The sequence below is a fragment of the Homalodisca vitripennis genome, chromosome 4 (genome assembly GCF_021130785.1).
Source record: "Homalodisca vitripennis isolate AUS2020 chromosome 4, UT_GWSS_2.1, whole genome shotgun sequence".
In the NCBI taxonomy this organism is placed as follows: Eukaryota; Metazoa; Arthropoda; class Insecta; order Hemiptera; family Cicadellidae; genus Homalodisca; species Homalodisca vitripennis.
Genome location: NC_060210.1, coordinates 67,017,432 through 67,034,362, shown reverse-complemented (window position 1 = coordinate 67,034,362; position 16,931 = coordinate 67,017,432). Strand labels below are relative to the sequence as shown.

Genomic DNA, 16,931 nt, shown 5'->3' with positions numbered 1-16,931 from the left:
TTTATGTAATGTAGAATAAGTTTCTGCTTGTCAGTATGAGGGTTCAATATACTGATATAATCATGCAATAATAGTTACTCTCTGGTAAATTTATAGATTAAATATTTTGAAGCATACATTATTAAATAATTGTCTTGAAACTTGTGTCTGATACTACTATTTTATATGCATACTTTGCACAGATTAAAGAGATTTTTATTCTTAAACTCTAGACATTAATTGTACAAATTTGAAATACAAGCACATCTGTCTGTACCCTGCCCACAGGCTTCCAATACTCAATCTTATGGGAGTAGTTTTGTTCAGTTTAAACAGCTAACTGGCCAAGCGTTAGTGAAGGCTATCATTGGATGGTCTTAAAAATTTAATTTCTCTCTATCCGCAAGATAGTATATCGAAATTAAAAGACTCTTAGACTTGGAATTTTGCATCATCTTTATAGAGGGAACATTAAGTTCAATAATGGCGCATATTCTATGGGATTTGGCTCATTGAATATTTTAAAATTTGTCTTACGCATAAACATGGTGTCGACGAGAAAAACGTAGAGTAAAGAAAAATTTGAAGAGAATATACTCATTAATATGGCGTTTTAACATGTAATTAAAGAACACATGTAGCCAAATTAAATGAGCTGTACAATTTTTCACTAAACCTCAGCAAAGCCTGTTATTATAGTATGGCGTACTTCTACATTGTTAATTACGTTAATTGTTAATTCTTAATCTAATAACTAACTTAGTTACGGTATCAGTATTTTGCTTTTGATGGTTTAAACTCATCTGGAAATACAAAAGAAATACAAAAGCGATATTACAAAAGAATGTTGCTCGCATAAGTTTAATTTAATTGCAGACAAAGCGTCACAGTTTCAAGAAACAATTTGCACAAAGAGCATTCTTACTTTCTGAACACGCAAAATACACTTTATGTTTAATTTTATAAATAAAATAATCAGACGTATGGGCATAAAATATACGTTTTGAAGGTAAGGATGTTCTAAGTGTAGTTAAGCACAATACGCTTCCCCCATATTATATCGCTGGTGGGTGGCCCACATCTCTGAATACAGCCTGGGGTAATGTTATATTCATGTCAACCTCTTGGGCCCTTTAACGTTAAGACGTCTCTTGGCCTTTATGTTACATAATAGCATCATGTTGTTATACTTTCTACATTTAATAACGGGGATGAAATTTACGTATAAAAAACTATAAACTTACTTCATTTTTTTTTTATTCTAGAGTTTACTTCAGAGTTTTGTTTATTCCATTTGCCCAATTTGTGTATTGCATCTGGGATTTTAATCACCTGTGTTCGTTTTTCAACTTAGTGTTCATTCCATCATAGACAAAATCAAAGAAAAAGTGCCGTGAAAGCATTAAGACTGCTAACAATTTCTATATTTTTAAATGATACTGTTTACGATATCTTCAATGATAGAACAAAAAAGTAGGCCTTTCTGCTGATGAAAACTATTTTACTATCCTGAAGTAGACAATATATTGCTCTTCACTTACGATTAATGTAGTTTTGAAATTCAAAAATCATAGTAAAATACTGTTTACATTGTACTGTATACTTTTGTTTATTGCTCACTGTAAATTCAAATAAGTTACTATATCAATAAAGTTCAGCGTGTTGTGATAAAATTGCTTATTATCAATCTATCATTAATGATAATAAAACGCAAATTTATATATAAGTACATAAATATGATATTATGGTAAGAAACATGAAATCATATCATATCGTATCATATCTTCATTGTTATCTAATTATATGCCTTACATTGTACCAGTGGCTACAGGTGAAGGCGATATAACCCGGGAACGTAGTCATTGAGTGCGTAGGGATACTTTTTGAAACACTCGGGCAGGTTCATCGCCTCAAATTCTGAAATATTGTAAAAATACAAATTTAAATACAGTTTAAGAAAATAGTATATATATATATGTATATATATATATATATATATATATATATATATATATATATATATATATATATATATATATATATATAGTGTCTTAAAGCTCCACCTAGATATGAAATCTGATCTCATTGTCTGGTGGATAACTAGAATCTAAACATATAACTGTTATTTAAAGTAAAACCCAGTTAGTAAAGTAACAGAATAAAAAGTTTTAATCATCCCAAAACAAACCATAGAACATTAATACAGTTGAACAATACAGAATAATAAAATAAGTCTTGACATAACATATGTAATTTCAACATATGAGGGCTCTAACTGCAAAAGTCACATTCTCCAATTTTTTTCGAAATTGACTTTTGGGTATATTCTAATTATATTCATAGCTTTGCACATATTGATCTAAGAGTTTTAAAGCAAAACTAACAGTATCCCACTTTATTTTAACGGTGAAAAATTACGTTTTGTTTTCAAAACTCACATTCTCCAAAGTCTTTGAATGCAAAATTCACATTCTCCATTTCAGCCAATAGGAAGGCTTGTTTGAGTCACGTGACACTGCACCCTGTATCGTCTGTTTTGCTAATGTTTTTGTAAGTAGGAAGTCAGTGTAGTGGTGTACTGTTTTCTGTTTTATGCGTTAAATAGCTTAAAAATGGATATTAGTGTAAGACCAAGTGATAAAAGTAAAGGAGAAACACCCAGGAAGGAAGGTTCGAGCACCAAACCACTGGAAAAGAGCCCAGGCAAAAAAGAAAAGGTAACCAAAACCTTCATAGACATAACCTCCTATGTTCATAACCTATTTGCCATGTTTCAAAGACCGGGTTAATTAAGAAATAAAACTTTTTATTGCATAAATATTTACTTATTTAACTATATTTAACTTACGTAACCGGTCTGAGGCATAGCTTTTGGATGCTTGTCATTCTCTAGGCGTATTGCAATTTTAGCAAATAGGACTTAGGCCTTTGTTACTTTTGACACGAAATGCTAATATATCATTGTGGTTCTCTGAGACAAGAAAATAGAAATAATTGCTGAATAAAAATGTTAGAATCAGCATATTTATTTTTATTTTTTTGTTTTCAGATATGCTCCCGAAGGGTTTTTCCGGATTTTCCTACGTGTAACCACACCAAAGGCGCCCTACTTTGCCGATCATTGACAGCCCAGGACATAAGAAGATTTCATTCTGCTTTTTATAAGGAACATGATAAAATTATACCAAGACAACTTTGTTCTAAAGCATATAACAATGAACGTGATAAAGCGAAGAAGAAGACCCAAAAACCAAAAAAAATATTAAAAAAACAAGCTAGAGCAAAATATTTCATAACAAACCGTGAGAAGAAAATGGTTCCGGTGTGTTTGGGTACTTTTCTGAGGGCCTTAAATATTTCCAGATTTAGAATTAATAAAATTGCTGACCGGTTTTTATTACAAACATGAAATGCCGAAGGAGAGGAGAGGCGGTGGTGACACTACTGGTAACAGATTTGTGGCTAAAAAAGAAAGTATTATGACGTTTATTAATAGTTTAAAGTGCAGTGAAACTCATTACTGTACAAACAGAAGTGGCCGGAAATATTTGCCTGCAGAAAACTAAATATAAAGAAGCTCTGGCGAATGTATCAGACCAATGCGGAAGATCACCTTAAAGTGAAAGACAGTTATTTTAGATTATATTTTTAATAGAAAATACAACTTGGGATTCGGATCACCTAGGGTGGACGTATGTTCTACTTGCCTAGAATTGGCAGAAAAAATAAAGTCGACAAAGAGTGATGCCGAGCGAAACAATGCTTCTTGTTGAGAAACGGGTCCACAAGCTACGATCACAAGCATTTTACGGTTTGTTACAAGAAGACCGTGAAGATCTCCTAATATTATCTTTCGATTGCCAAAAAATCAACCTCTACCTAAACTTCCGGATCAGTCCTCCTACTACACCCGTCAGCTATATTTAAATAATTTTTGTGTTGTAAAGGGCCATTCAAAATCCAAACTTGACAAAGATAATGTAACAGCTTTACACGTGGACAGAGAATGAGTTTTCTAAGGGATCCAATGAGATTTCATCCTGTTTATATGACACTTTGAATTCTATTGATCTGACCCCCTACATGACTGTTTCGACTTATTAGCGACGGGTGTGGGGGTCAAAAATAAAAATTCAATTTTAATCACTATGGTGTGCTCATGGGTTTGTCAATGCACCTGATAACATCAAGGAGGTACAGTTAGTTTTCCCAATGGACAGGTCATAGTTTTATCCCCCCAGATAGGGTGTTTGGCAATGTCGAGAAGGAGATAAAGCGATGTGAAGTAATTGTAAGCCCACATGAGTACATTGACATCATAGGAAATTTGCTACAGTGAAAAAACTTTGGCGTTGATACTGTGAACCTTGATTGGAAATCTGAGGTGGAGCAACACATACGCAAGACAAGTACAATGGCATTTTGGTATCCAGTCTTGTAGGCGGGTCTACTTTACTAAGGAGAGTAATGGTAACAATGAAACGGTTTTGGTACAAGGAGAATGTACCTATCGCCTAAAAGCAAATCCTGAACAAGCAGCAAGAAGTATAGTAAAAAGAGGGAGAAGCCTTAACAACATAAGACCAGTGACTATTGTTAAAGGTAAACGTGTTGGAAAGGAAGAAAAAAAGGGCTGATGTAAAACACTCTTTCTACTAAAACATTATGGAAATGAATGGCGACAGAATGAATCCCTGGAGTTTTTTTAGACATGTATTAGATGACCCTGAAGTCGAAGTAATTGGTGACGATGAGGAAGGTTGCCAACGAGCCGAAGAGATGCCTTGTTACCAAATTTAAAATACTGTACAGAAGTCCTAAATGAATAGGCAATAAAACTTTTGGTTCTCTGATTTCTTCATTTTATGAGTTTTAATACCGTACCTTATAAATCCCCAGTAATTATGTCTAAGCATATTAATTTATTACTATTTTCTGTCTTTGAAAGCCTACAATGTTTGGTGTCAAAAGTAACAATCTCCATATCGGATTATTGCAAAACTAACATTCTCCAGTTTGAGAATACAAAACTCACATTCTCCAAAGTTTAAAAGGCATATTTTTCACTATGTTTAGAGTGCTTTTATATACAAAAAATGTTGTAAATCTAATTCGATGGAATGCCAACTCTAAGAACATTATAATGGTTACCAAGGTTACTTTATTTATAATGCAAGTAGCAGTTTTTTTGCTATTTTCGTAAAATTTTAAAAAGTGGAGAGTGTGACTTTTGCAGTTAGAGCCCTCATATAATAGTTTGTATTAATTAATTATTCACCACAATAACTGCGATCTATTTTATGAAAGACAGATACCACTGAACCTTTCTGACACGCGTTAGTCAGGAATGATAACTTTGTGCGTCAACGCACACTATCGCTAAAATGTGTACTTGAGAACACTAATTATAATTATTATAAACTGAACTAAAGAATACACTATACAAATATATACAGTTCTCCTACCGAATATCTAACCATTGACAACTGACCCGTGGCAAGCAGCGAATGGTGATGATCACGGTAGATTAAAGATGGTGGCAAGTCAGAGAAGTTATCCTTTTGTATTAGTTCATACTATAATAACATTTTAAGATCTTACTGTGACATTGCATTAATTTATTTAAACTCTCTACTCTATTTGACTCCGTAGGTTCTTTTTAAGTAGTGTTTGGGGTATTGTCCACCAAAGTAACGTAACTTAGTCTTAAACTATGAGGAATCAAATAATTTCCATTTATTTGAAAGACGTCCCCACTGTATTATGTATAAAAATCATACATCCTTTATGATCTTCAAACCAACATATGTTCAACTTTTTTTTCTTTTCTGTTAGTCACTTTCTCGTTTTTTTTAAACAAACCCAATTCCACCTTTACACTTGAAGCCTAACTATCCCAACATATACAACATAATTTTACAGTGACTTATAGACCTTTATTATTTCTACAACTTTGTGCTGAATTATTTTTGTATAATTGTTTCCCAGTATATCTGTCCTCCTAAAGTCATGAGAAATAAATGAGGTAATTATATGTTTTTAAACTTTGAACCCAGCCTCAGTGAAGCCTGTTACGATAAGTAGTGTAGAGTAATTGTAAATTGTAATTCAAACTATTAATTAGTAATGAGTTACTCTTATGTTAAAACTATCATGGTGATCATGAATTATCAACGTTAAGTTGGTATCATTATTATGAGTATTTTAGGTACTAATTGAACTAAGTTTACGAGGCTTAAAGTATTCTCTTAAATATGTAGGTGACAGAAAACATGGTGATATGTCAATTACCCCAAATACTCACGTGTGTGAAGACACCAGTTAGACTTACGCAGAAGGCAGGGGTTGCGGAAGACCCTGACATTACCCGATGTTTCCACCCCGCACAGAGGTTGTACCTCGCGCAGCAGTGACAAACAAGGATATAGGAAACATCTCTTTAGAGAAAACCCCAGCACAACTGGTAAGCATAGTCTTAAGAGACCTGAAAGAGTCATGACATATATATGTAAATGTATTATTTATGATTGAATCATTGAATTATCTATGCTATTTTAATATTGCCTGATCATCACTTTTCGGCGTTAAGCTAATACTTTGAAATTTAATTTTGTTGTTGAACTGATACAAAAAAGTCTCCCGATATCATAAACCGGTGGTGGTTCGGGTCACCTTTAAGCCGTTGGTCCCCAGGTTAGAGAGGGCTTCTTTGCCCTAACTTCGCCTGGTAAACTAAGCCATCTTATCTTTACTTTACTTAAACACCAAAGAACTGACAAATTTCGGTGCCCATAGAAAAACGTAAAGCATGCAAATTCCACAAAACTCTAAGAGCATAATCCAAGTATATAAACCACTATGTCAGTGACGGGATGAGCAAGTGATCAAGTTACTAACTGGTCAGTTAAAAATCATTATTTGTTATTTCTAGGCGATTATTCCAAATTATTTTTCTCGAAAGTATCTATTCAAATTTACATCAAAAGTATGAAACTGTATCCGTTTTTTCTGTTGTTTATTGTTATTGTTAGCTACAGTCCAAGGTGGTAAAGGAGGTATTATTATCAGCATAACCGATATAATATCAACGCCGAGGACATAGGAAGTCTAAACTTGCCAATGATATATTGCCTACATCCTAGGACTTCGCTTTCCCTCGTTATATTTGATTGAAACATGTCCCTTATAACAAGTTCGATAGAAACTCTTCAATATAATGGCAGCTACGTAACTTATTTACAGTTTTATTAAATAAAATAATATATCAACAACTTAGTGTAATATAAGCAAATATTAAATGAACCATTTAGCGACATTGGGCTAAATTACACTTAGTGCTAAGTACTTTGGAAAGTTAAATGACGAGTATTATTAATCCTTATTAGAGTATCGATAGAGTAATACCGCGCATTAATACACTTTTGGCATTAACATCGCTCATTATATACTTTTTGATGGCAATGTTATATTTTTAGTTTCAAGTTTATGTTGTTACAAATTTAGTGCCATGGTGCTCCAATTTAGGTTTCAGACAATTACCATTCAAATAAATTCAAGTTCGCAAATTCTCAGTCGGAATGTTATCAGCTTAATTTATTCTATAATATTGAAGAGGTATGTAGCTAAAACTTCATTTTTTCAAATAAATGTAATTTTAACGTTAAATTGGTAGTGTAAGACTCACCCACCAGTACAATTATGTGGCCCCTCATGTCACATATGTAATAACTACATTTTATCAGAAGAGCTTAGAGACGTTGTAATCAAACCCTCGTCTTGCTGCAATAACCAGACATTACTGTGCGCGATAAAGATCTCTCCATTATAGCCTATTAAACGTTAGTGAATTAGAAACTTGCGTGTAGTGTCACCAAACACTTTTATGTTGGAATCTTTCATTTTATATAAATTCACATATGGTTATATTGAGTTTAAAAATAAACATTTAAAGTTATATTTAATTTTCATTTGATTAAAATGTATTGAGAAATCGAGTATGGAAATTCAGATATACGAGTAGTCTATTACCCAACTTTTGCCTTCCATTAGACTTCTTCCTTTTTACAGTTTCTTCCTTTTTCACGCTCTTTTAAGCTTGCTCTTTTGGCTTTGCTACAAAAAACCCAACTGAAACCGTATATTAAAACCCTGACTAAGAGTACTGAACCTATTTTAGAAGTTAGAAGACAAATTCCTTTTTTACTTCTCTGTATCCAAAAATCATTTGGACTTGTTTGGTCAATAGCAGCCATCTAACTGTTCCTTAAATTGAAAAAATGGTATTAACTTATGAAATTTTGAGAACACGCCATAAAAAATAAAAAGGGGACTTGAAACTATCATTAACCGACCTGAAATTGCCAAATGTGTCTATTAGGTATTAGTAATCATATGTCATATATTAAATGTTTCTATTCTTTAATTCTTGCTCTTCGTTACAATGAAATACGAATTACTTTTCTTTGTTTATTAGTGCAACATCGTCATAAAGTGTGTGTATAATGGCTCGACGAAAAGGGATATAATTTCAGTGCTTCAACCTTAATTGAGTCAATAACTTGGGACTGTGAAAGTGGTTAATTCATGATTAGCAGACACTAGGTAGGTTTTAATTTTAATTTTGTTTCTTAACCATAAATGGTAATAATAATAATGACAGATATTTAGTTTAACATAATTTTATATTAAACTAATTACAATAGTTATCATGCCAATGAAGTTTTGATGATTCTGTAACAACGCGGTAACATCAGTAAGGCCAATACAGAATGTCTGTTGGCAGGGGCGAATAGTATCCTGAAGTAAAACAGCGGTCTCTCAACTGTTTGAAAATTGAAACTAAATGCTAATAACTAAAGACCGTCACAATGATACATTTTTGTATCAAATTTATTCACAGCTCTGATGTTGACGATGGTTATTTGTGTAAATACTGGAAAAACATAAAGTTTGTCAGCTGTCAGAAACAGCTAAGTTTTATGAACAATTGGATCGCTTCCATATTTCCAATATAACTTATCTTACATAGGGTACTTCACTGTTTTATTTTTTAATATACGGTTTTATAAATATATAGCAAGTAAAAAATGTAAATAAAGATGCGTCGTTAAATGAATTATATTTCACTGTGGGCTAATAAGAACTAATTTTCAACTTGTCAGTTATTTTAAAATTTCAATGTATTAAAAGTGATAAAAGCAATTCATGAATGCTTCTCAATGAATGAATGAAAGCAATTCATATTCACTGTGGGAACGTTGACATTTAGTGTTAAACCAGAAAAAAATGATCCTCGCAAAATAATACAGTGGGAATTGTTATTATTAATATAGTTGTACAACTAACAGGTAACCTATTATTGCGTAATGAACAGTTAATCTATTATAGAACCATGTAATGTTTTGCATGCAACTTAATCATAGTTGGTACCTCTTCACCGGTTACGCAATTGCCGCATTGACAGACATTGTCTTGTCAACGTAAACACGCAGTTTCCACGGAAATCTTGTGAAATGTGTGGATGTTGTAAGATAGAAACAAGCTTTCATTCGGCTATTATCGTGTAATGAGTAATCTGTAATCTATTGCACAATTCAAGATTCAGCACAGATTATTGGAGTGCAAAACATTAATAATTTGCTTTAAGCGTGAATAGTAGAGTTTAATACCACATATTAAATTCTAATGCAGTTTAGTATTATGTAGTAATAAAAATGCAGAATTTATTCAGCAAACCTTAATAAGGCAGGGCAGAGGCATGAGGGCCAACCATTGCCATAGCAGTTTAAAAAATTCAATGATGTCTCATTTGGAAAGGTCAATTTGTTAATTATTTGAAAGTATATTTTTTATAGACACATACTATAAAAGTAAACTTTACATTCCTTATTGTGCGGAGTAAGCGTGCACAAATATCCCAAATCTGCTTAAAAGTCACTGAGTCCAACAGGAAGGACAACTGATGCCTCCACAATATGAATTAAACTACTACTAGATGGCAGGACAAGAAATTGCTCTTATACTATTACACTTAGAATATGCTATTACAATCAAAATAAAGATTTTTCTGATCTTTTCAACACCATAAATATCATTGATTAAAACCTACTTCTCTTCGTATCTGTCAATTTCTCTCTCTTAACTCTTTTTTAAGACTGTTTAACTTTTGAATATATGTATATTCCCATCTCAACTTCTTATTTTAGGACTTGCAAAATAAGTAATCCTAGTCGAAAGTCAGTAAAAGATCTTAACTGGTAATCTACATCCACTCAGGCCCGTGGTTTGTCTCCATACTTCTTAGTGAATATAAAAAGCCTGTGCTCCAGCCTGTAGTAGTTTTACTAACTCAATTTGGCAACCAACAACAGGCAGGAACCCATGTGTTTAGTACCTCAACCAATTATTAATATTGTTGGAAATGGTGTGATGAGGACAAATTCATAGAGGATCTACAAAGCCCCTAGACGATGAGGTAAATGATATATCCGCAGGTTCATGCCATATATCCAACACACCCACCTTCTGATTGACAACAGTGTCCTGTTATACTACCTCAATGATTTTTAATAATAAAGAATATATAAGACATTATTGAATATTGTCGCACTATGCCCAGGAATGGCGTCATAAAAGGTGCTGATTATAACATTGAAGACTTGTCCATGGAGGATTGCTTCCTCCATACATGTCAAACTCAATTTCCCGAGAGTCCATTTCCGCCTATTATTCTTCTGAGCAAGGATCTTTCCTTGTACTTCATTCCTTTTAGAAGAGTATTAAAACCATTGATATTGTTATTAAACGTTTCCTTTTAGAACCATGGAAGCTTAAAATAAAGCCAAAATAATTTATAATTGTCTTATCAGTTCCTAAAAACTCTGATAACAACCGATCAGCTCTTGCAGAGAAAATTACCAATTGGATGAGGAAATATCAGGCTCAAATTTACGGAAAATGAACGAAGAAATCCTTATTATTAACAATCGAAGAATGCATTCAGGGTACATGCAATGCAAAATACCTCCAAAGCCACGCACCTATAGACTCTATACAGGTATGTTGGTTGATGTATTGCTTTGAAGCAACAGATAATTGTTTAGCCTATCCAGAAATAAAATAGATGGGTAAAAATGGTCAGGAAAGTTTGGAGTTAAACACACTAAAATCCATTGTCTCCAAAGGTACCTGCTTATTAGTGTGAAGGAAATGTTATTTAATTTGTTACAGTATCAGGGTAGCAGAATATTACTCATTTTTGTTGTTCAACATATCTGGTTAGTTAAAATTGGACGATAAATAATGCAATAGTATTGCAATAGTATGGTGCGATGGTATTGGCATATTTACCAGTAGTCATACATATTCAGGATTTAACTCATCACTATTGTGATTACACACAGGTTGATATTCGTTAACAAATATGGAATAATTGCTAATCGTGCTACACTTTTATTTGTCATCAAATATATTACGTTAATGATAGAAATACACATAAAAATCAAGTATTTTTTGTTTATAGTAGAGTAGAGGTCTCGATATACTTAAGTTTACAGATGCAGATTGCACAAGAATAGTTATCAAACATTTACTCCGTTATTATTATACGTTCGTAACTATTTAGAGGAAATTTTGTCTTTGTACAAGTAGTCTTTCATGTGTTTTTAAAATATTTCCTCTTCTAGTCGGTTTCCAGAAAATCTTAGATAAGAATTTTAAAGGCCTCCAATTTTAAACTATAAACGATTGATATTTTCAAGTAAAAGTGAGATTGTAGTAAGACATACAAATATGCAATATACAATCCCGTAACCCATTTCTGTGGAATGATATATGGACGCTACACAAAGCGAAATATCATATTGTTAGAAGAACATATATGTATTTTCTCCTACAATTCTCCACATTTTTAACACTCTGTGTATGGGTGTTTTAGTGAGATAATAATTATGCGTTGAGATTAAGCATCGGCCAGAAAGGGAAGGGCAGCTGAGGGTAGGGAAATGGTGGGTATATCGGCACAGGCCACGGCTTGAACCCTATGGCCATCCTCAGTAGCACATTGTAAATGACGAGATAGCGAGGCAGAGGTCGGGATCCATGCACCGCTCCGAACCGGTCAAACCTCTTGTCCAGCCCGTTAATGGAGATGAACTCCTGGATCACCTCAGGATACCGCTCCAGGCACTTCAGTATATCCATCTGGCGGTAGTCTAAAACATGAAGATGAAGCTATAAACTGAGCTGCAGGTCATCTTCTTCCAACTAGTGCTGTATTATATTGTTTCAAAAATAAACATGTATAAACTGGTAATTCGGGCCAAGGAGGGTTTGGAGGGTCTACGTCTCTGTACCTCTTGCACATATCCGTAGCACAATTTCCTGATTTCTTGTGCCAGAGTTCCAAATTTTAATGTCTAAAATCATGCTAGACCGAGACTATGTGCTATGCCCATTTATTAAAGTTTATTTACAGTACAAAATCCATATCACACAAGATATTTTAGCAAAACGTTTCATCCTCTTGGAGATAAAAAACACATATATCTGTGAATTGTACAATATTGAATTTCGTACTTAAAATATAGAATTTCAAATTATATCTACTTAATTTGGTAGATTATCGGAACGCATGTACTTCATTCACGTAAGATGTTTCAATAGAGGTTTGGAGAGGGAATATTTTGTGTTTGTAAACATGTGTTGCTTTGTTGGTGCTTCTAGAGTGACACAAACTGTTGTGTCTCTTATTTTTTCTTTGATTTGTTGACTTATAAAAGGTGTAAGTCTTGGCAAGAAAAACCATGAAGAAAACAATAGAATAGCTAAGAAGACTGTTTGTATGCAATTTTATAGAAATATTTTAATTACTATCTCATATTACACGAAAATTACTTTTAACGGAGATATTGATTTACTGTTAAATTGAAAGGAATAGCTAAAAATAAATACATATATGATAGAAAATAAGGAATACCTTCACATCATCGAATATACTATTGAGACGTATCACCTTTGTGATTTCTACTCTCATAAAAGCAAGTCATTAAATAATTATTCCATAAGTACACCGTTGTAGTGTATTTTTTACACAAAAATGATTGTTTTTAGACGAAAAGTCTAATTTTATGAACCAATAATGAACCGACGCTTGAGACTACCATTACGGCCGTCTCCTCGAAACTTGGTTCCGGAAGAAACCCAACACTTACTGGTGGAAGAGCAGTGGTTTAGGCGCATCATGAGGCATGTCCCTCGAAACAGTTTGGCCCCTAGGTGACTGTCGACCCCGCAGACTATGTCAGTCGGCCGCGGACAGGAGTAATAGCAAAAACTGAATATTCCTGGAAACACCTGCAAAACTATCAATCGTTATGGTCAGCATATCAAATCACTTATAACTTTACCACACCATATTGAATTATAAAACCTACTTTTTATATTGCACCAACTCAAGTCCGTAGGTCGTTTAGTAGATAAATTTTAAAATTTTATAAACTCTATTTTATTTTAACTAACGAAACAATTGTTATTACCAGGAAAATAATTAATTTAGTACTGCAGTCTTACAGTTGAGTGACTTTAAATCTGTATGTTTTATGTACAAAATTAAACGCAAATAATAAAAATTTGAATTTTTCCTACCATCACATTAAAATCCCACACTATTTATTCTTACAATATTGAAATAAATAAAAACAAATAGTTCAATAGTTATTACTTTTATTAGTACTAATATTGTTAGTTTAAATTAAATGATTTAATGATGGTGCAATAGTAAACAACTACAGATTTATACGTGTATAATACAACAGGGTTCTCTTAGCGACGTCTCATTGTCTCCTGATATAAGTAATCTCTTAATTCAAGGAAAAGCTGTAATATTTAAAATATTTTTTTTAAATACATAATTTGTACGTTTAGAAACGCTAAGTTTGCATAAGTATAATATGTACACTATAACTTGCCAACTAAATACTAATGGTTCGGCTGTCAGGTTTGTCTTTGAGGCTTCATAAGCGTAGGGTCTATTTAGACTAATAAGGAGTAAATTGACGCCTTATTTGTTTGCGTTGGCTCGAACAAGTCATACAAAATATACAGAAAATATTCTGCGAAACTACAATTTTTTGTGATAAAAAAGTAACGCTGTCCCGCTGATTAATACAAAAGGAAGAGCGACTCATTAAAAACAACGAACGTGGAGTAATTAATAGAAATAACTTACATAAGTAAGACCTTGCTACTACGAGGGGTGTCATGCCATTACCGCCTTGTCTATCGTCTATACCGTCACTGATTGGATCAGCAGTCTACTGATAAAGTGGCTGTTAGTTCATTATACAGTCTGATATGGCAAATTATATAAATAAATCTCTCTTGTGGTGTGATTTTTAAGCCAATTTGCTTCAAAACATGGAAAAGCATTTCTTTATGAATGCCCTTTCTTGAGTTACATGGTACAATCAGTATAAGAAAAGATGGTTTGGCGAGTGTTTGTTCACAAACAGTGAAGTTTTGAAGGATATTATTTGAATTCAATTGTATTTTTAATATTAATAAAAAATGTTCAAGCTCGTAATGTAGTACATATATTATTCTATACAGGGTGTATATTATGTCTGGAAACACCCAAATATATCCTTTAATAATTTAAATATAAATTTGAAACCTCTTACAATCGTGATAGAGATTGGGCATCTACTTTTTGGAACAATGTTTTGTTATGTCACACCAACGGGGAACGTCCTGCCGAGGGTATCGTGAATATTCTTAATGGAAGCCTATACCTTGTGATACATAATTTTAAAGGTAATAGCTTACTGAATTGAATGCCACAAACCGCATCTCAAAGGAATTATTCTATCAGAAAATAGAGCATTTTTAGTATTGAAAATTTACTGATGTTCAACAATGTAATTTTAACATGGTTCTTGCCACAAAATGTGTTACACTAATTTTTTAGCATTTTTTTAAATGTTCAATTAAATAAAACAAAAATTTCATTTTAAGCTGGTTCTATTAGCACAAATTTGCCAGTTTTTATTACAGTACAATTATGGAAATACTTATGTTATTGATTTCTTATTACAAATAAAAAATAATGTATGCTGTTAGAAAAGTCTTACAACAAACGTTTTACCTGCATTTGGTGTCAAAGCAATTGTTCGAACTGTGTTCCTTCTACGGTTTGACAATGAGCCAATCTTGTGTAAAATGATTCGACAGAGTTGCCTAACATTTCTTCAGTTATCAAAGCAATCTCCTCTATAATCCTGTTTCTTAGGTCTTCCAAATTATGAGGCTTTCTTCTATAAACATTGGATTTTAAATGACCCCATAGGAAATAATCGATTGGTGACAAATCCGGAGATCTTGGAGGCCATTCGATTTCTCCTCTTCGGCCAATCCATTTATGAGGAAACCTTAAATCCAAATACTCTCTTACCTGTCTCCCATAATGGGGTGGAGCACCATCCTGCTGAAACCATACATTATCAAAGTATTCTCCTGATGCAATTTGAATAGCTGGGATTATTTCATTTTGGAGCATATTGTAGTAAAGTTCGGCATTTAAATTTCCATTGATGAAAAAGGGTCCAACAATTTTGTTACCTAAAATTCCACACCATACGTTCAGTTTTTGTGGTTGCTGTGAATGGGACTCAGTAATCCAATGTGGGTTTTCACTAGCCCAGTAACGGCAATTGTGCCTGTTAACATTTCCATTTAGGAAAAAAGTTGCCTCATCAGAAAATAGTATGTTGGTCAGAAAATCTCTATTGTCATCACATTTGCGCATCACAAGTTCACAAAACTCAACTCTTCTGTCGTAATCATCCTCACTTAACTGTTGGACTAAATGAACTTTAAATGGTTTGTATTTATTAATTTTCAAAATCTTACTCACAGACATAGGGTGCATATCATGTTGCTGTGCAGCTTTTCTGAGCGATGTATGTGGGTCTGCAATAAATGTTTGCAAAACATCTAGTGCATGTTCTTCATCTGTTGCAGATTGTATCCTACCCGACTTTGGCCGATTACGTACACTCCCTGTCATTTCAAAACGCTCAATAGTTTTTGATATTGTTGAAACACTTATGGGATTCCTTTCTGGGAAAGTGTCATTAAACAAATTACAAACTTCCCGATAAGATCTTTGACGATCGCCATATCCTCGCATCATCAACAGAGTAATTCGTTATCTTTCAGACAATTCCATTAAAATGCCAAATAAAAACTGAACTACTGTAATTAGATAACTTGTTGACAGCAATGCTTCAGAGACACTGATTAACTCGACAGGAATGATATGACCTTTGTCCATTTGTAATTCCCAAGCTTAGACCTGTCTAGTGAAAGCTCCATGCTCAACAAACTGAAACCTGTAGACCAGATGATTAATAACACAATAATGTTTCTCATAGGCTAGTGACCTTTGTCTCTTTAAACCTTCCTGCTGACTGGAAAACACCAAGTACAGATTCATAAGTAATCAGAGAAAGTGACTCATAAGTTTTATTCATTGTAATAAAAACTGGTAAATTTGTACTAATGAAACCAGCTTAAAAATAAATTGTTTATTTTATTTTAATTGAACATTTAAAAAATGCTAAAAAATTAGTGTAACACATTTTGTGGCAAGAACCATTTTAAAATTACATTGTTGAACATCAGTAAATTTTCAATACTAAAAATGCTCTATTTTCTGATAGAATAATTCCTTTGAGATGCGGTTTGTGGCATTCAATTCAGTAAGCTATTACCTTTAAAATTATGTATCACAAGGTATAGGCTTCCATTAAGAATATTCACGATACCCTCGGCAGGACGTTCCCCGTTGGTGTGACATAACAAAACATTGTTCCAAAAAGTAGATGCCCAATCTCTATCACGATTGTAAGAGGTTTCAAATTTATATTTAAATTATTAAAGGATATATTTGGGTG

The 16,931-nt window shown here is 33.1% G+C and overlaps 1 protein-coding gene across 2 annotated transcripts; it reads right to left on the bottom strand.

Moving 5' to 3' along the window:
• Window positions 1-1,569: 1,569 nt before the first annotated feature.
• Window positions 1,570-14,316, bottom strand: LOC124359438. Of its 2 annotated transcripts, none has more exons than XM_046812178.1 (5): window positions 14,207-14,316; window positions 13,191-13,340; window positions 9,409-12,191; window positions 6,271-6,463; window positions 1,570-1,896 (listed from the first exon to the last, which is right to left on the bottom strand). In XM_046812178.1, the coding sequence occupies exons 1-3, from the start codon at window positions 14,238-14,240 to the stop codon at window positions 11,926-11,928; spliced, it is 450 nt and encodes a 149-aa protein (XP_046668134.1). In that variant the 5' UTR covers window positions 14,241-14,316; the 3' UTR covers window positions 1,570-1,896; window positions 6,271-6,463; window positions 9,409-11,925. The 2 variants fall into 2 exon arrangements, with proteins under 2 accessions (XP_046668134.1, XP_046668133.1); XM_046812177.1 differs by having other exon boundaries at window positions 6,284-6,463.
• Window positions 14,317-16,931: the final 2,615 nt, after the last annotated feature.

Bases quoted from the DNA above. Each gene is read 5' to 3' on its own strand.
- LOC124359438 (XM_046812178.1), bottom strand. From the start codon at position 14,240: ATGACACCCCTCGTAGTAGCAAGGTCTTACTTAT. The intron at 13,341-14,206 runs GTAAGTTATTTC...AACGATTGATAG, and splicing joins AGTAGCAAGGTCTTACTTAT to TTTTGCAGGTGTTTCCAGGA. The intron at 12,192-13,190 runs GTAAGTGTTGGG...TTCATGTTTTAG, and splicing joins AAACCACTGCTCTTCCACCA to ACTACCGCCAGATGGATATA.